This window comes from Frankliniella occidentalis, unplaced genomic scaffold (genome assembly GCF_000697945.3).
Source record: "Frankliniella occidentalis isolate FOCC.00 unplaced genomic scaffold, Focc_3.1 Scaffold60, whole genome shotgun sequence".
Classification (NCBI taxonomy): Eukaryota; Metazoa; Arthropoda; class Insecta; order Thysanoptera; family Thripidae; genus Frankliniella; species Frankliniella occidentalis.
This window is the reverse complement of record NW_026267190.1, coordinates 328,391-347,724: the sequence shown is the minus strand read 5'-3', so window position 1 is coordinate 347,724 and position 19,334 is coordinate 328,391. Positions and strand designations below refer to the sequence as shown.

The 19,334-nt window shown below is 48.2% G+C and overlaps 3 protein-coding genes across 6 annotated transcripts in view; 1 reads left to right on the top strand and 2 right to left on the bottom strand.

Annotated features, from left to right (window-relative positions):
- Positions 1-10,685, top strand: part of LOC113206146 (60S ribosomal protein L10a) — a 35,901-nt gene extending 25,216 nt beyond the window's left edge. The window contains exons 1-5 of one of the 4 annotated variants that reach the window (XM_026422086.2): positions 8,869-9,028; positions 9,447-9,602; positions 9,861-10,009; positions 10,238-10,410; positions 10,482-10,685. In XM_026422086.2, the coding sequence (XP_026277871.1) occupies positions 9,024-9,028; positions 9,447-9,602; positions 9,861-10,009; positions 10,238-10,410; positions 10,482-10,652 (654 nt within the window). In that variant the 5' untranslated portion in view covers positions 8,869-9,023 and the 3' untranslated portion in view covers positions 10,653-10,685. Of the gene's footprint in view, positions 1-8,868; positions 9,029-9,151; positions 9,175-9,208; positions 9,227-9,446; positions 9,603-9,860; positions 10,010-10,237; positions 10,411-10,481 lie in introns of those variants that run through there. The other 3 variants (XM_052267895.1, XM_052267897.1, XM_052267896.1) reach the window with 3 other exon arrangements.
- Positions 25-8,812, bottom strand: LOC113206144 (oxysterol-binding protein-related protein 11). Its single transcript, XM_026422082.2, has 12 exons — positions 8,476-8,812; positions 8,163-8,295; positions 7,872-8,081; positions 7,601-7,784; positions 7,198-7,459; positions 1,825-1,916; positions 1,399-1,741; positions 1,098-1,312; positions 742-1,013; positions 551-667; positions 302-463; positions 25-207 (listed from the first exon to the last, which is right to left on the bottom strand). Exons 2-12 carry the CDS (start codon positions 8,292-8,294, stop codon positions 82-84), a joined length of 2,115 nt encoding a protein of 704 aa, XP_026277867.1. The 5' UTR covers position 8,295; positions 8,476-8,812; the 3' UTR covers positions 25-81.
- Positions 10,686-10,875: 190 nt separating the features above from the next.
- The window catches only part of LOC113206107 (uncharacterized), an 11,016-nt gene continuing 2,557 nt past the window's right edge, over positions 10,876-19,334 (bottom strand). Inside the window, 10 exon segments of the mRNA XM_052267898.1 lie at positions 10,876-12,366; positions 12,440-12,619; positions 12,711-13,025; positions 13,028-13,528; positions 13,606-13,797; positions 13,921-14,149; positions 14,344-14,498; positions 14,578-14,754; positions 14,834-14,892; positions 14,977-15,245. Coding sequence (XP_052123858.1) covers positions 11,254-12,366; positions 12,440-12,619; positions 12,711-13,025; positions 13,028-13,528; positions 13,606-13,797; positions 13,921-14,149; positions 14,344-14,498; positions 14,578-14,754; positions 14,834-14,892; positions 14,977-15,245 — 3,190 coding nt within the window. The 3' untranslated portion in view covers positions 10,876-11,253.

The window sequence follows — 19,334 nt, the reverse complement described above, 5'->3', positions numbered from 1 at the left end:
ATAATACTCCAAAGAAATACACAATTACAACAAAAACAAGAAAAACTTTATTTTTCACAATTGATACAATAAGACCCCACATTAAACTGAAACCAACATATTGTTGTACATCCATGAATCGTCCCCTGTGCGATGAAAGTACCTTGTTGGGAATGATGTTCCAGTAGAAGCGCGATGTTTCTCTCCAGCTCGCTGCTGTTCCTCCAGCTAGAATGAATGCAAATACAAAAATACACCATTAACCCTTGTTTGAAACTGGTTGAAGTTTGTAAGGCCATCAGCACCGAAGAAGGGTCCATACACTCCTCTTGTGGTCTGTTGCTCTTGAGATATCATTTTCTGCAAGTGCATTGGTAACCTCATACCACAATCGACGGGACTCCATATTACCCTGCTTAGAAACAGGTCTTACCCTCTTGCGGATAACAGGTAATCTTGTTACATCAATGACTTTTGTGTTCCCCTATAATTAGAAAGAAACGGAGTACAGAGATATTTGTTTGACATTGACCAGAAGCAGTTGATAAAGCTTTCTATAAAAAAAACTTACACCAGGATAAATAAATTCAAATGAAGAGTTCCATTCTCCTTGAATTTTGCAAGTACTTATTCCAACGTCGTTTTTTACTTCCCCAGTTACTTGGTGAACTTTACCACCATAGAAAGGCTGGAACATAACACCTAAATCAAAGAGAGGCTTCCCCCAAAAAACACAAAGAAACAGAAAATACTTTGATTTACCTTTGTGTGGAAGATTATGTTGGCTGAGTACCCTGTGGTAGGACAGTTTATTACCACTTTGCCTCCTAATTCAATCCAAGGCACTGATATGATTGAGCGAGCATAAGCAGATGGTAAAGTGAAATCATAACGTTCTCCTATGTCTCCCAACAGAAGATTCACCTCTCCAACCATTGCAACACCAACGGACATTCCAGAAAAATTACTTTTGGTCCAAATTGAAGCATTTAAGCACATGTTACGACTTGGACATTCTGCATAGAATGCAGTTACTGGGGAGAAAATGCATACAAAAAACTCAAAAACACACACAAAAAAGAAAAGAGACAGAAAGAAATTCAAATTTTATTTCTTACCAGGTGGATGGTGTGAGACCTGCTCTGCTGTGTAGTGGACAAAATCTGCCTTATTATCTGGTTCTTGTACTCTCCAAGAACAATGAAATGTTTCACCAATAATTGGATTGTAGGGTTTTTTGGCAATTGAACAATCTCTTCCAATATGCAATGAGGTGAGGTACCACTCAACTACAGCCATCATTCTCATCTCTGGAGTAGAACTTTCCATTATCCTTAAAAGAAAACAGTTAAAATCAAGGGTTATTGTTACATTTCAATAAAATAAAAACAAAAAAAAAAGGGCTGAAAATATACTTACTTTAAAAATAAGTTTGGGTGACCCAGACAGTCAGCAAACATCTCAAGAAGAGAACGTCTCTCTAATATAAATGTTGGCAGAACCACTTTAGTGAGATCCATACCTAACTTTAATTGGGACAATAAATGTAATATGACAGACTTGTTTTCTTCAGCTTGGAATGTCCTCCCAGTTCCTCCACCACCAGCACGCACATCCTCCTCATCAGTCACTTGCTCATCTTCTTCCTGATGCTCATTTTCTTGCACCTTTCCTTTTAACTTCATTTGGTCTTCTTGTTCCTTTTCTTTTAGTCTTGTGTCATCTCTTTCACAAGGGCTTGAGTAATTTCCATCTACTTTAGCTGGAAGTAAAGATAAATTAGTTCCACAACATGTGTATTTTCTTACGCATCAAATAGAACTGCACAAGGAGTTTTTCTTATACCAAACTCGACAGGCGCTACTCTATTGGTTGGGTCGCTACGCCGTGCTGCAAGTTGGGTAGCTGATGGAGGTTGATGGTGACGTTCACTAGCACTGCAACATTAAATTTGAAATTAGAAAAATATCCTTTTCAAAATATTTGAATGTAATTTACATACTCCCTCGATAAGCACAATGCTCAAGAAGAGTTGCAAATTAAGGAGGTCTATAATACGAGCCTACAATTATGTTAAATCAAAATTATCAGGTGAAGTGGGAAATTTGCCTAAGTGCACGGCTTGGTTTCTTTTGACAGTTTATAGTGCTTCTTTCGTAATATTAAAAAAAAAGACCATAGAAATAAGTATTAGCTGTAAATTATAATATAACCAACACACAAAGCTGAATTGAAGTAGCTAGACAAGACAAAAATGGAGTATAGGAGCCAGTTACTTCTGCTGAAGATTGACAGATATTTCGCCAAGCGAAGTTTTCAAAGTTTGTTTCTTTAACTAGGGCACCATTCTCACTGAGTTTCAATTTACTGGGGATTCCTGCTCACTGTTATCAAAGGGGAATAAAGTCTGAAGTCATATGCTGAATGCTGCTGTTCAGAAAGGGGTATGTGACTCAGTGATTAACAAAAGCCATGCTATGAACTTGCTTCATTTATTTTTAACCCATACAATCAGATGATAAATATTATGAATAATGCTAAATTCAGTGAACAGACTAGTCATGACCCACAATTGTTGCATATCTCAAAAAAGCGTAACATTGTATATGGCAGGAAGACAACACAAGTGATAGGTTGACACTATAACTTAAAAACCTAAATAGATATTTATTGTACCAGAGAATAGGCAACAATTTGAGATTACCATGATTTATTGAACATGGGAGGAAACTGTGGATCAAACAGTGCAACAAAATTAGTTCAACCATTCATTGAGTATAACTTTTAGATGCTTTCTATTCTACATACTTTCCGTTTAAAAAAACTGAATAAAGACACTGTTTTGTTACTCATTGATCCTACTTCCTAGCACATGCCATGCAACATTTCTACAAATACTGATCAAAATGGTCAAACAAGTTGGAATTTGTGCTCTGAAATATGAGTTGCATAAGTATACCATACACATCAACATAAACACTACCAAAAAGTTTTGGATGAGAAAAAAGTATGGGAAGACACAAAGTTTACAGCAACGCGTGATGAAAATTGCATAGTTCCACAAAATACAAATCACACAAACAAAATCTTGTATAACAGTACAAAATCTATAAAAATGAGCAAGGATTAGCCACCAAGTGGAACAGTAAAATTATTTCCCACATCCCCTTTCTTCTACAAGTTTACAAATAAAATTATTTCGATATGAAATCAAAAACGTCAACAGCAACATTAGATCGAATAAACAAAAATATATTTGTGAGGCTCAGCCCCTATATTGAACAAAACATTGTTTTAAACCCATTTCAGAATGAACACTTTAACAACACACGAAACACCCAACAATCATTAATCATAGAGAGGTTGACCATTAAAATAATAAAAATCAAATATATTTGTACACACAAATCGTGGTTTGCTCTTAATAACATTGAAGTTTTGCAATTTGAAGCACACTTTCTAGATCAAGTGTATGAATTTCAAATTCAGCCAAACTTTAGTCTAAAAGCGCCTAAGCCACTAAGGCAGTCTCAATCATGATTTTAATTTTTTTTAAATTATCATAAAAATTTTGAGCTCATCTACAAGCTGCCAAACACTTGCCTGTGATGAGCAATGGAAGAACACCTGAAATTATTCAAAATGGCAAAAGAACTTCCCTCCTACCTGTGACTAGCACCTAAATGACTTACTAGTTATGACAGAAAAGACTTCAAATAATGCAGACATGACACATCCAAAAGTGGCCAAAGGTGAATGAAAAGTTTGACTTAATGTTTTAACAAGAAGCAAATTAAAAAGCTATCCACAGTCTGTTCTTATGTATGAAGTATATGTGAAATATGGGCACTAATAGTACCCCAAATTTAGAAATTACATGCATAAAAATGACAGAAGTAATAAGACAATTCAAAGAAAGCGATGAATAAAAATGGATGGCTGGGGTTGCGGCACAAAATGCTGTGCTTCATCAGTCTTACACCTCAAGAACTGATTTAAAAAAGTACTTGAGCAAAGCCTGAAGAGGTGTTTGGTTACCACCTACTTGGAAGAAGTAAATTACAATTCCATAGATAAAACGGAAGGTTTTTTTTGTGGGAACTCACTCAATCAACACTACATGAAAATAATTCATTGACATTAGATACAAATTTAGACAAATAAATAAGATGGATTGAAAAAAATTTGGATATAAATTGGACAAAGTATGGCATAGATAGCAAAACGAAAATGACATTCACCCATTAAATGTGATGATATGTATTTAAAACATTCACTTCTATGTTTACTACTTCATTCAAATCTTTGAGCAAGTCAGAAGGCATTGGTTGCTAGAGTAAATCAACTAAGAAATTCCAAAACTTTTTATCACAAAAGCTTCAGCAACATTTTACAAGACAGTCTTGCCAAAGCAGGGAGAGCAGTGTGTGAACACAACTCTGTGACATTCCAGACTTCCATACAACTCTCACTTTTGACAAGCATATTTCAATGAAAATTCAAAGCAATAACATTGAACAGTGGACACTGAAGAGTGGAGAAGAAGAAAAGTCAGACTGTAAACAGAAAGGAAATCTTATTTTGTGTATCATTGAAAACAACAAAAGCAGAAACGTATGGAAGTCTTCAAACAACTTATTGTCAATAGATTAAAATATTTGTACAAGGAAGGGAAAAGAGGAACTATCTAAAACACAAGCATGTATGTATAAGATTCCTAGGTATGTGTCTGTCATATAAACCAATGTTACAGTGCAATTGTTCATTAACTAGTATAAACTTGCTTTAAAAATACTATTAAAACATTGGTCCCAATATCAGTCCTGTCTAAAATTTCTACCAAATTATGAGACAAAGGTTAACAATCTGAAAATTCTTCTCTATTAAGATTCTGAAAAATATGTATTAGAAGGGTCAAGGTAAAATATGAATAAGCTTTTTAAAACAGTGGGTCACAAGAGTATAAGTTCAAACACACATTTTTTTCCTCTAAATAACTGCCTCAATACTTTACAGGTATACACTCCCATTCACTCAACCATCCATGCATGCATTCAATTGCAAAAGTATTTCTAAACACAAAAGGGGAAGGAAACAGACTCAAATATTCCTAGGCAAACTGCCGGTCAAGTATAGGAAACCTACACATCTAAGCCCCAGTTGATTTGGTATCTTCTAAATAATTGGCATTAAAAATTGATAAATTCTACATCACAATAAATATTTGCACAACAAACCTGAAACCCTCTGGCAATGAGACTGAATGCAATAAGAAATTGTATCTCAATACTGCATTGATACATACACTCTAATCTAAACTGCAACATACTCTAAAGAAAAAGTTAGATACAATAAAAAGAAAAAAAGAAATTAGAAACAAAGAAACAGATGATACCCCAATAAATGGTTGAAGGAGTTGGACTATGCATGTTGAAAGACACTACATATGGACAACAAATTAAAGTATCACTGCAATGGAATAAAAACAGAACGGCCACAAATAAAAACAAGTGCTGTGCCTTAAAATTTGTCAAAAGGAAACACAGGCCCAAGAAAAAGAGAAAAAGGAATCTATGATAAATAGGGTTAGCATGACTTATCACTGAAACCCAGATAACTGATGAGATCAAAATTGTTCTGTTTTCTGGTCACGAAATCAATGGGCCAATGGTAAAACTTGTAAGGAACACATTAGAGTTTTCATGAAGAAGACATTTCCCAAAAGACATTTTTCATAAAGAATGTCTTGTAATTATGGCACTAATTATGGACTGATAAACAATTGCAAATATCAGTTTTAGAATTTGAGTTAAATTCAGCACAGGTCAGTAAAATTACGTCACCACAAAAGGAATTCCTTTGCATGTGAAGTTGCCATAAATATCAATGATTTGTGAGGTGAGCTTGATGCTTCACACTGAATACATCTACTTGCATTACTTGAATTTTACTGTGATGCACTGGATGTACAAATACAATGGCATTAGGAACACAAAGATCTTTTTACCTGATGACTTTCTAGCTGAATATCACATTCAAGTATTTCATAGGCAGCAAAATTTGTCATAGCAAATGACGACTAATCAGGAATTGTAAATTTAGTTTTGAGAAACAGAGGGCTTTAACAATCTCCCTGTATTGTTCATTTGTATATACACATTCAGGATCTGAAGGCATGCACACCTTTCCTGAACATACAGTAATGCAATTAAAACAATTCCTAGCTTAGATGTCAATCATGTGCTTTCATTTGACTTTGAAACATGTCCAAGATCTTTTTTCAGACTTCGGGAATGCTTTAACTTCTTGAATTTTCCAGATCTGCAAAAAACAAATGCATGCACAACCAAATCAGAAGATTTTAACAGAGTTCACATTGAAACACGGAACTAACACATATGTTGAATGAGCACAATTTATCGATCGTATTCCGCTACGCTACAAATCAAGAAATAGTGACCAATAAAAGAGGATATTAACCGTTGAGAACATTTTCAAGGTTTAAATTCACAAACTGAATTTATAATTTAAGAAAATGATACAATTCCACCCCAAGACCAAATGGAACAAACAGTAGAAGAAAAATCCTGCAAGGCTAGTTCAATATTATTTTTTGTATGAGTTCATATTAGTAAAAGACATATTTTCCATTTCTTTTGATGAGTGAGACTTGTGCATCCACTATAAAAACATTTTCTGGATAACAAATATTTTTTTTAAAAAATAAGAAACTTAAAAAGTCACACTTGGTTTAACTTTACCTCAACTCACCAATAAATTGTTTCATAAAATTACACATCTTGTAAACTACAAAATTGAACCAAAAGAGTCAAATTTTGATCTACACAAACACCATGCGTTCTCTCTCTCCCTCTCTTTTTTTCTACCTTGAATAAAACGTAATTTTAAGTTGTTTTTTATTCCTTAACAAAAGCGTCATTTCCCGATAATGAAGTACCCATGAGTCTGAACTGTTCAAATGTATTGTAGAAGTGTCATTGAATTTTAAGTAGAAACCTACAGCCGTGCACCCTTTAGGGAACGTTCAAGTGTTGAAATTACAATACTACTAATTTTTGATGGAAACTGAAGCAATGTAAACAAGTAAAAATGTACACACCAGTCAACTTAGTTGCATTCTGTTTACTGTGTATGTTTACCTGCTTTTCCACCTGAAAGAGATCATTTATTACTTAGATAAGGACCAATCACACTCACCTTTTTTTCCCTTCAAAATGAGAGGGTGAGGCGGGCGTATGAGATGGAAGGGAATTCTTTTTAGTAAGAGGTGGTTTTCCAGTGCTAGATAATGACTGAGATGACCCAGGAACTGTAGGAACTGGTGGTAGCGCAGGGGTAGAAGGAGGGGCCAATTGCTGTTGTTGCAATATAGAGAGGCAGTGACCCAAGCACTGCAATGTGGCACTTGTTGTAGCCTTCAAGACTAGAAGGTCTGCGTCAGAACTATGCATACCTGGACCTGAAAGAAAGATACATTAACAATAAAAATTAAGCAGGATTTAATTAATTAAACATTTAAAGAGATTTGGGACTGACAAATTCTCATATAATATGTGCCCTATTTTATTCTTCTAAGAATGTGGTAAGCATGACTACTTACCTGAAACTGGCAAGTCTTCAACAGCACGAACTAGAAGAGAGTTGCAATGCTCTGCCTTTTGAAGATGATCACGTACCATACTGAATGCATCTAGAAGTGCCATTGTGCAATGAACCAATGGGTTTGGAGTTGCTGATGATGTACCTAGTGTATGATGCTCCCTAGGAGGTAAAGGGGGATTGCTCTGGGGGTCAGGGGAGAGAGATTGATTCAAATTTAGAATGGGGCTCAGTAAAGATTCAGCTAAACAAATTAGCAGCAGTTAAAATACCTGAGCAATCGCTATGGTATGCATCTCAGCAACAGCTCGCAATCTATTAACCCAGTCTTGTCTAGCTCGAGCGTCACCAGCTCGTAGCTTGAAAAGCTCTCCACTGGTTGAGTTGACCGTAAAAGTATTTGAATCTTCATCACTAGGAGAAATTACAGCTGCGGCCAAGTGAATAGAGCCTCTCACCCTAGACTTGTGGTCAGAATCACTCTGCACAGGAAAGAAAAATCTTTCAATGGTCCACAAAGATTTCATTCAAACATCAAAACTTCTGTTCAGTTCCACACATACCAGAAAATAGCTCAATGTCCCCATTTCAGGATCCAAGACAAACCAACGATGCTGCCATCCTTTCATTACATTAGTATACTTGTATAGCTGGCCTTCAAACTGCTGGCGCAATTTATCAGAGTGCATGTCCATCCTATATGTAAATGACAGAAATTATTTGAAATGCAAATAACATAAAAAAAAGTAAATTTCGTGCAGAATGAGTCCAAAGAAAGATTAAATGCGAAATAAAATAATAACAGTCAACAAAACATCATGTCAAATTTGCCACCTGCCAATCAGACGATTTTGAGTAGGTTAGAAACATACTTACTTGATTAAAATTAGGTGATTAGATAAGTTGACCGTTACGAGTAAAAAGTGGAATGTAGAACTAGAAGACAGTCACTGAAAAAATTGACATTTCTGCTAAAGTAACTCAAAAGTTAAAAATGTTAACTTTTAAAACTGCACGTATTCGGCTTGTAAGCAGACATCGAGAAAAACATATCCAATGAGTTCATTCATAGAAAATTCAGCACAAACACAAACTGCAGCAGGTAATTGTGAATTAAAAGTCTTCTCATGGCAAATTTTTCACTAATTTTTGTTATTAAACTAATAATTGATAAGAGTGAAATACGACGAAAACCATTTTCAAGTGTGCGGGTGCGTTCCACAATGCCAAATGTCAGTTGCTGATGTTGGCTGGAGCAGACTACTCACAACGACCAGTAAGACCATAGACTACTCTGGCCGCAAAGCCAAAACGCACGAAGCCGGCACGTTGCTAATTGCTAATGTAGCGCTCCCGTCTTCCGGTTCCTTTTTAGTTTCTCTTCTTCTCGGCGTGATCAGGGGTCCGTCCTACATCGCTCAAAAATGACGTGAGTATCTGTACCTAGATTTTCGATCCTTAGGTTTTTCGTGTTTTAATTATAGGTTTTATGTAAAGCCATGAACGAGGGTTCATATCGTTCAATATTTAGCTTGCTGTTAAAGTTTTATTGTTGTGGTGCCATTAGATGGCCAGGTTAGGCCGGTCGTCTTGGTCATGATTCCAGCAACAACTTTGTTTCTCAGATGTGTGAACTATTCAGTTACTCATTAATGTTTCATGAATTATTCGTTATCCTTACCCCGTTGTGACTATCAATGCTTTGTTTGACGTTACGTACATGCCCGGTGGGTCGGGTTAGGTTATCGGACGTTTGCATGTCACGTATGCCCACGCTAGGTATCGTACGCTGTAGCGTTGCGTTTCGGTTTCGAAGTCCGTTGGTTTCACTTCTTATTTTGATTCAGGTCGAAGGTGTCCAGGGATACATTCTACGAGTGCGTCAATGCAGTCCTGCAGCACTCCACTGAAAAGAAGAGGAACTTCCTCGAGACCGTGGAACTCCAAATCGGTCTGAAGAACTACGATCCCTCAAAGGACAAGCGTTTCTCTGGCACAGTCAAGTATGTGCATTTCACCTGACTTTCGGGCAATGTGTTATGATGCTCTTGTCAGGTACCTGGGCTTAACCTGGGGGACCTTCACCCAGGGTCTTAAATTATGTGGGGAGGTAGTGGCAACATTACCGCTATTATCTGGTCATTAGTAGGGTTTGTGGTAAGTCGAATCAAGCGCAATGTTTGATTCGTGAGTAGGTTGGTTGGTGTCATGATGATCGATACTTGTATTTCAATGCTCTAACATGCAAATTTAATTTGCAGGCTAAAGCACATTCCCAGGCCTAAGATGCAGGTCTGCATTCTTGGAGACCAGCAGCATTGTGATGAAGCTAAGGCCAACAATGTTCCTTTCATGGATGTTGAAGCTCTGAAGAAGCTGAACAAGAACAAGAAACTTGTGAAGAAGCTTGGTATGTATCCTTATTACCACTGATTTCAATCCTGAAAGGCATAACATAACGGGCAGTTCGTCAGTTCTTGACCCCCTGCCTTAAGAATCATGCCATAGTAAATTGAGTAGGGCTAACTATCACTGTCCTGTCTGATATGGTTGTGATAGTACACCCTAGTTCACAGATTGTCTTTTAATTTAATTTAGAGGTTTTCTAGTATCTCATTGCTCTATTCTGCATTTTCAGCCAAGCAGTATGATGCTTTCCTTGCCTCTGAGGCTTTGATCAAGCAGATCCCCCGTCTCTTGGGTCCTGGTCTTAACAAGGCTGGTAAATTCCCTGGTCTTCTTTCTCACCAAGAATCTATGATGGCCAAGATCGATGAAGTCAAGGCTACCATCAAGTTCCAGATGAAGAAGGTATGAAACTTATTTTTCTGATATGCAGCATAGTATGTGGAATTGTATCTAACCTTTCCCTTTACTTTTAGGTCTTGTGCTTGTCTGTTGCGGTTGGTCACGTCACCATGACCCCTGATGAGCTGGTCCAGAATGTCCATCTGTCAATCAACTTCCTCGTATCTCTCCTGAAGAAGCATTGGCAGAACGTCAGATCCCTGCACGTCAAGTCTTCAATGGGACCACCCCAGCGACTGTATTAAATTGGTGCTGCATTAAATGTTACCTATTCTAAATTACTTGGTCTTGGTTCAACCTATTTCAAACTTCCTTTCAAGCGCCCACTGAGGTCGGATGACCTTCTCGATCTTTCATTGAAGGCAACTAGTATGTTTGCTGTGATTCTGTATTTGAAAGACTTTATTTTAAGTTTCACATGTGCACAAGAGTTCTAGACCTACAGAATGTGGAAGACTTGTTGCCCTCTTTATTCTCATGTGGCGTTAAGGGATAGCTGTGCAGGCGGAATTGGCATTAATTGTCTAAACTGGATATGTGGTACAATTTGTATTGTCTTGCATTGCCGCTTAACCCTTTACTCCCTGCCACTTACATAGGACAGAAATTGCAAGAGAACGGACTCCCACCATATTTGGCCAAACACTTCATTTAACTTTTAAAGTGGGACCTGTGAAGCGATTTTAAAGTTGACACCATCATTCATTTATTTCCTTGAGCAAGGCACTACATGCTCTGTTGCAAATTTCAGAATGTCATGTCAGATGACTTAATCACAGAACTTAAGGATTTCTAATTAACACAATTCAAGTACATGAGAAATTGTTCCGGAAGAGCCGTCACGCCTTAGAAGACACCACGGATTGCGCTGCGGACCTTGCAGTGGCTTGCGGGCCCGGGGGTGGCTTCGAGACTAGGGGCGCGAGGGGTATGTCTGGGGCGGATGGCTCGAGCAGCAGCTGGTGGCAGCCGCAGCGCAGCGCGCGCCCGAGGCGGGGCAGGCCCACGTCCTGGTCGAGGGGCCCGGGACCGTCCACGGGCGGGGGCGGGTGTCATAACTCCAGGAGGCACACCCTCAGCGGGAAGGGGTGGCGGTGCAGGGAGCAGAGTGCCTGGTGGTGAGCGGCGGGGGCAGACCGAGTCAGGCGGAGGCTTGCCCTGGAGCTGCCACCCCCACCACTGCCCCCTAGCATGGGACCCAGCATGGGGCCCAACCTGAGGAGGTATTGCCACCCCGCCGCTGAACCGGCGCGCATTGCGGCGATGTACCTGTGGAAAAACAGAAACAGACAGCAGTGGAGATTTTAGGCACTGGCGGTCGCGACGCCGTATAGCTGGGCGCAGTTCGCGCACAGCACTGGGTACCCACCGCGAAGTCTCGCTCCACCAGCGCCGCGCGTCCCGACGCCGCACCTCCACGACGCTGCCGGGCGCGCGGCCACCGGCCACCCCGGGGGCGGGCAGCGCCACGCCCAGGGCCTCGCGCGCGGCCTGCATGTGCTGCTGGAAGCGCGGGCAGTCCTCCAGCACCACGGTGATCTCGGGCCCCTCGTGCGAGTCGTCCGACTCCCACGACATGTTGGAGGCGCGGCGGGGGCGCGGGGGGATGCGGTGCTGGCGGGCGCGGGAGGCGCGCGTGGGCGCGGACAGCCTCTCCACGTCGAGGGGGCCGCCCTTGCCCCGCCGCGCGCCCACCCCTCGCGCCCGCGCCTCCGCCTCCTCTCGCTCGCGCTTCTTGCGCGCGCGCTCCGCGGCCGTGGGCCGCCGCACCCCCGGCGCGCACCCGAACAGCCCGCGGGCCTCGGCCATCTTGATCATGTAGTTGGCGTCCATGCGCACGATCTCCTTGCGCTTGATGAGCGCCAGGAAGCAGCCCTCCTCAGAGGTGGTCAGGCAGCTGTCGCTGTGAGGACACATGTCGGGCAGGTTGCCTATCTCGAACAAGTCGCATGGCGGGACCTGAGAGCAGAACCATTAACTTTATACACGGAAACCACCCTGGGGTCTGTGAGATCTCTGGGAGAGAACGAACCTCCACCACTGGCGGAGCGGGTGTCGGTGGTGGAGGTGGCGGGGGTGGCTGCTCCGGGGCGGGGGTGGGTGTGGGTGCCTGCGCAGGGATCTCCACCGGAGGTGGGGCTGGGGTCTCCGTTGTTCCGCCCTCGGCTCCCTGGACCTGTCGGTCAGCACCCTCATCTGATGCGTCCACAACCTGATCGCAAAAAAAAAACAACACAATGTCTTTGAGTAAACAGCAAATAATACTTTCATGCTCGTTTTTAATAAGTGGATTTGTTACCCACCATGTCCTCTGGGGTCGGCTGGTCTTGTGCATCTTTGGGTGGCAGCGGGAGGGCCGGGGCTGCTGCGGGGTCAGGTTCGCCGGCCTCGCCCTCGCCGAGCACTGATGGCGCCGCTGAGGCCGTCGCGGTGCCTGGGGTGACGGGTCGCGGGTCGTCAGCCATAGCGGGGACATCTGGGGTCACGAGGGCAGGGGCGGCTGCAGCGACGCCCTGGTCCGCGGGCTCCTTTGCCTGCTTGGCGCTCCGCATCTTCTTCTTGGCGCCGGCGCGTCCTCGGCGGGCTTGTCCGCCTTGTCCGCCTTGTCCTTCTTGGCGCGCTCGCGCTTCTCGCCCTGCGCCATGCCGGGCACGTTCTGCTCGGCCTGCGCGGCGAGCGAGGCGAGCCAGGCCGCGCGGCGCTGCTCCTCTGCGTGTCGGTCGCGCGCCAGGGCGTTCATCTCCCGCACCAGGCGGCGCACCAGCCGCTCGTTCTCCACCGAGTACACCGAGTGCGTCTCGTACACGACGAACTGCACCTGCGGCTTGGCCATGGCGAGGCGGAGCGTGGCGGCCTGCTCCTGCAGCATGGCGCTGCCCGCGGTGCAGCTCCCGGCGCCGCCGCCACCACCGCCGGACTCCGTCAGCTGGTGCAGCATGCCGAGGTCTCCGCCCCGGCTGCACACCAGGTCCACCGGGTCCGTCACCGCCGAGTACGAGTTGGGCGGCGTGGCCAGCACGGCCACCACGTTGTCCAGGAGGCCACCGTCGTGCGCCGCGGCGTCGAGGAAGCGCTCCTCGAACACCTCGGCGTTTGTCACCCCGAGCTTGCGGAAGTAGGCCTGAGAAGCGTACCGCGTGACGGAGTAGTTGCGAACAAGTAAAAGAGGAATGCGACGTGTTCACCCCCTCGCCCCACCTTGTACTGCTGCTTGCGTGAGCCCGCGCCGAAGGCGAGCAGCGTGTCCACCTTGACGTTCTCGGCCAGGATGGCGGCCAGGTACGCGGTGGAGCGGGGCGAGTGGATGTGCGTCTGCGCCACGCAGCCCGTCAGGTCGTAGTCGGACAGCAGCTTGCTCACCATGGCCGGGCCGAAGTTGAACGCGCGGTCCTAGACGGGGAAGCGCAAAGCTGTAAGCGCGAGCGGGATGAGGAGCGCCCGGCGTCACGCGGCGAGTAGGCCGGCCGCCGCACTCGCGCGCCGCCCGGGTGGCCTACCACTCGCACCCCGTACCTGCAGGACGAGGTAGCACTTGCGCACGATGGCCGCCTGGGCCAGGTCGTCGCGCTGGTCGGGGTGGCACACGATCACGTTGGGCAGCACGGGGTCGAAGCGGAAGTCCTCGTGCGACACGGAGGCCGCCCCGTCCCGCGCCGCGTCCACGGTGAGCACACGCCCCGCGGGCCCGTCGTCCACCAGCCGTAGGCCTTGCCGCTCCAGACCCGCGGACACCTGCTGTTTGCTGATCACAAAGGCCGCCCCTTTTTTAGACAGTCCCCGCAAGACTGTCTCTACTAGAAGGTATTTTTTTAACACGTCGAGTCCCAGATGGGTGCGGCGTTTCCCAGCAACGCATGCGTCCACCACACGACGTGGGACTCATCGTGTGTAAAATCCCACTCGGTGCATCAGTTTTTGTGCGCACCCCGACCGCACCTGCTCCGGAACGTGTTGACCCAGCCGGTCACGAGGGCGTCCTCGTGGTTCACTATCCTGCCGTCCTGGAGGTGCGGGGGGAGCAGCTGCGACAACCGGAGCGCGCGCTTCTTCACCCTCAGCCTGGCCAGGGCGGCGGCGAGGTGCACGCGGGTCTGCAATCAGTGGGTGCTTGAAGTCCGTCCGGCCCGGCGCGCCCTCCACCGGCCCAGTATGGTCAGCTCGCTGCCTTACCTCCCAGAGGTCGTCGTCCATGTCAGCGAGGCCGGCGCTCGCCAGGGCCTGTCGGCTGCTGACCTGGTGGCCGCCGGGCGGCGGGGGCAGGTGCAGCTCCATGGCCTCTCGGGGGCGGAAGTGCCGCTTGTGCAGGTCGAACAGCAGCAGCCACGCGCGGGCCGGCTCACCCGCATGCTGCACTGGCCGGAATGCAATGGTAGGAGAAATGATGGTTTTAAAACGTTACCGTCTCGTCAAGTTCAGTATATCGCACCTGTGGAAACTGCACGAAGAACCCGCAGTCCTCCAGAGCCTGCTGCAAAACATTTTTATCTGAAACAAAAAATATTCGCGTTGCCCTTTTTGTTGATGGCCGATGGTTGGATACCATGGAGGTCGCTACGGATGAATTCTTACACCGGAACACGTCGTAGGCCAGGGCGAAGACCCTCCGCATCTCCGCCTCGTCGTCGAAGTCCACCGGCCTGGGCGGCAGGGCGAGGAGCAGGCCCGCCTTGGCCAGGTCCGCGCACGTCCATGGCGGCAGGGCGGCCTCCTGGGATGCCGTCGAACCGAGCGACGACGCGATGCTCAGCTGCGGCCCCGGGCGACGCGGCCGCTTCGCGAGGGGCTGCCAGTGCGTGGGGATGGGGGACAGCCCGCGCTCCGGCGGCCCCGTCACGACCCTGCGGAGCGAGCAGGCATGTCGGGTTGGGGTCGGGGGTGAGCAGTGGCGGCGGCCCCGGCCTGACCCTTCCTGCTGGCCTTGGCTGGAGGTGCATTCCGACCCTGACCCGCCCCGCCCAGCCCCACACGGGGCCCTAGGAACGACACCTCTCCGACCTGCCCAAGCCCCCTGTGACTGCAGCAGAACTATTCGCAGTGACGGATGGCGTGTCGGGCGGCCCTGGGCGTTAATAACTACATAAATGCCGTCAGAGGCCGGAAGGGGTTGGCGCGGGGAGGCGGTCGTGATGCTGGAGGAGGAGGAGGCGGAGGAGGAGGGGGAGGGCCGGGGGGAGAGGGGAGATAAGGGCGGACCTGTCGGCGTAGACGCGATCACATTTCCTGTTGAGACTGAAGGCTGAACGGCCGGCGAGACGTCGGACGGGGTGGCGGGGGCGGGGAGGGGTAGCAGCGGAGGGGGCCGGGGCAGTTGAACTGACAGGTCCGGAAACTTGCTTCGCGAGCTCGGGAGGCACTACGTTTCGGAAGCAGGGTGTCTTTCTCTCCAGCGCCTTGGCTTCTATATTACCAAGTCACGAAAAAAACAATAGCGTGTTAACCTGGAAACAATTTTCTCCGATCGCACACGGGCTTCTCTACTCGTGACATACGGGGTGGGGTCGACACGTGTGCCACGCCCGAGCGGGATCGTTACCGTGGCCATGCCTGCGCTTTTACTTACTTTCAGGCGCATTGCACTGGCGACGCGCCTGACACGAACACTCGGGGGTAGTTTTATGTCCGTCTTACGGACCGGACAATATTTTTCGTGGTGAACAGCCTGCGTAAATCGCGTAATTACAGCCGCATGCTGTCTCGCGTCCGAGGTGGATGATGACACGTACCCTGTCTACCAATGTGCTTACCAGGTGGATGACTCACACTTTCGTTTGACACGCGCGTCCGCCCCATTCCCCTCAAAAAGTAATAACAATAGTAATGATAATCGCAAATCCACGATTCCTGTGATGTTTCGACTGTTTCCCTCACTCACCTCCCGCCCCGCTGCTTCTGCGGCCGCGGCGCGGTCGCCAGAATAGGGAGAGCGACGGACACCCTGGAAACGCCCTGGGCGTTGTCGGGGACAAGGAGGGATTTGAAGCCCGCCAGGAGGTCCACGTCCACGTCCAAGTCCATGGCCAGGGTGTGCTCGCGTCAGGCAGGCGCGGATCGGAGCTTATGACGGGGGCGGCTTTAACGTGGCTGGAGGCGCGCCGCGGGCCGCGGGAGGCCGGCCGTGGGCGCTGGCGGGCTCGCCGTCTGCTCTCGAGCACCAATTACTGCACTTTGCACCGCGCCGAGCAGGGCCGCGGCCGCCGCCGCGCGGCCCTCGCGATGCGCCTCACCTGAGGGGGAGGGGCTTTGGAGGGTTGTTGTTGCAAGTGATTATGAATTTCGCGTCCGCGTCGGCGGCGCAGTCTAGCGGGTCCGCGCCCCGCGGGGGAGCGAGACGCAAGGCCGCGCCGGCCCGGACGCGACCCCTGACCCGGCCGTGCCGAGCCGCGCCGCTATGGAGATGGGCTGCTCGGTTCACGACGCGCCTGTTTGCACCAAGTTCGTTGCATGCATCCCCCTCCCCCTACCTCTCACACGGCGTCTTACTTGCGCGACGACGTTGGCAGGCGCCGGGGTTGCACTTTTAATGAGGAGTTGGAGCGTGAGAGTGCGCTCACATGGCCACCCCGTCTAGTGCAGCTACAGTATGCTGTGCCGCTCGTTGCCGCTCCGAGTGCCGCTCGCTATCCCCGAAGATTAAAATTTGTTGGATTTTTCTTTTTATTCACGTTTTTCTTCATCAATGTTGACGCAATCCAAGATTTAAACGACTTTAATTAAGGTGCTGATAGCTATTGCGTTCACAGGCAGTGGAAGGGGGGGGGATGGGAGTGGCAAGAGGCACAGCACACACGGAAACAAACTATTAGCTATGAAGCTAAAAAACAAACGTTACGTTTAGCTGCATAGATAATTTTTTAGCGATACAGCTGAAATTTTAGCTACATATCTACTTTTTTGTGACGCAGCCCCCCTTTTTTAGCTACATAGCTAAACGATTACTCATTCCTCAGATACTAGCAATTGTTTATCTAAGCCGCCAAACTTCTTTCTTTTCGGTGCAGCACCGCACTCGACATCTACTGGACAGCCCCTCTCTGCCCGCATGCCGCGGCCCCACGGGTGGTGTCCCCGACCTCCTCGCTCGATTTCGGCTTCTTCTCCTCCTCTTGTCAAAGGCGGCGCATCGTACACTTGTGGGCTTTACGGGGGACAGGGCGGAGGCCCTACATCAAACTCCCGCCCGGCCCCGGGCCGCCGGTAACACGGCACGGAGGAGGAGCCGCTTGTCTTGCGGTGTGTGATCGTTATCTGGGGAGCCCCTGCGAATGGCGGGGTAGGCCGCCCGCCGCGCTCGCGTGCGTGGCTGGCCCCGCGGCGGCCTACCTCGCCCCTGCAGCCCCGTGCAAGCCCGGGACTTCAGTCCGGCGAGCACGCGGAGCACGCCATGCGCACGCACAGGGGAGGGGAGCGGGAGGGGGCATCCTCTCTCTTCAGTGTTGCACCTGCCGACGCTTGCACGCCAACAACAAACCCTCCGGAAGCGCAAAGGTTATTCAACCGAAACTGTTTCTTTACTCGAACGCCCACTCGACTGCTTCCCCCACCTTCTCCCGCAACTGACACGTTCATTGCATGCGGCAAGGAGACACCTCGCATGGTGGGGAGAAGGGAGGGGCGGGTGGCGATATACGGGCTGAAAAGAAAATTAGATGAGAGACCAAAACACATCTGGACATGGTGATTTTTGTTGGCGGTAGCCCAATGCTAATGCTGGGGTTTTACAGGAATCCGGTGAAGGGCTTTGAGCCTGAGCGGCGTCCGCCCTGCCGCCTTCCGTCCCGTCCGGCGGGGAAGTTGCGGCTTTTCGAGTTTGGCGGTTCCTGAATGCCGAGGTGAGGGTCCGACCGGCGTCTTCTCCACGGAAGCCAGCGGGCTGATTGATTTACAGGGAGTGGGGAAGGGTGGGTGGTGGTGGGTGCGAAGCGAATGGGTCGGGGACAGGGGGAGGGGAGAAAAGCAATCGGCGAGTGCAAAGCCCATCCGAACCCCCAAATCCTTCTCGTCGGGCAGGTCATTGTTTAGGCAGTCCTAGCGCAGGAATAGGGGCTTCAAGAGGGCTAGGGGAACAGAAGCAGGTCCGCGCACTCTAAGAAAAAACGTAGCGCACGAATGTGGCTGATTTGCTAAAAAATAATTGCGAACTACAGTATCTTTTTTGTGGTGCCAAAATAAATCGTGTCGCAATTGCAAAGAAATTCCTTCGTATGCTTTCAAAGCAGCCAAATCGTTTTGCAAGGCTTTACCGCGGGGCAAAGCCTTCCGGCGCCCTTCCAGCGGACAGAGCCTTGTGGCCCGCGTGCCCACCGACCCCGTCCCGCGGCACCGACCCGCGCAGCGCCCTCGCCGCCCTCCGAAGGGCTTTCTAAAGGACGAGCACACGGCTGCGGGGGAGGAGGGGAGGGGAGGGGAGTGGAGGGCCCCGAAGGGGACCCACCCCCGACTGGATTGGCCGGGCCATGGCATATTGGGTCACGGGGTCACAAGGGGTCGCTCCGCTTCCCAGCAGCTCGTGTGGTTCGCCGGTGCGGACAATATCACTTTACCACACAAAATATATCGAGAGAGTAAAAAGAATGTGTCGTGCGGAGGCGATTTGTTCGCGGGCCGCACGCGTGTCTCCCAAGGTAGTGAACAAGAGAAGAGCTGCTCGTGGGGGCGGTCCACCCCTCGCTGGCGGCTTGCCTTCTCCTCGGCCGCACACCCGCCACCCCCGACCACCAACTAAAATGGGCCTTCACACGCAGACGTACGCCTCTGTGGCTGCCATAACTTTGCTTTTGTGTCTGCGGTGTTCCCGCGGCGACAAATGAGAGAGGCCCACTCCCACCCTCGCCGCTGTAGCGCCGCCACCACCCCTATGCTCTGAGGCACTACCCAAGGAGAACAGGATAATCTCAGGTACATCAAAATGACGTCAAATAGTCACGAAA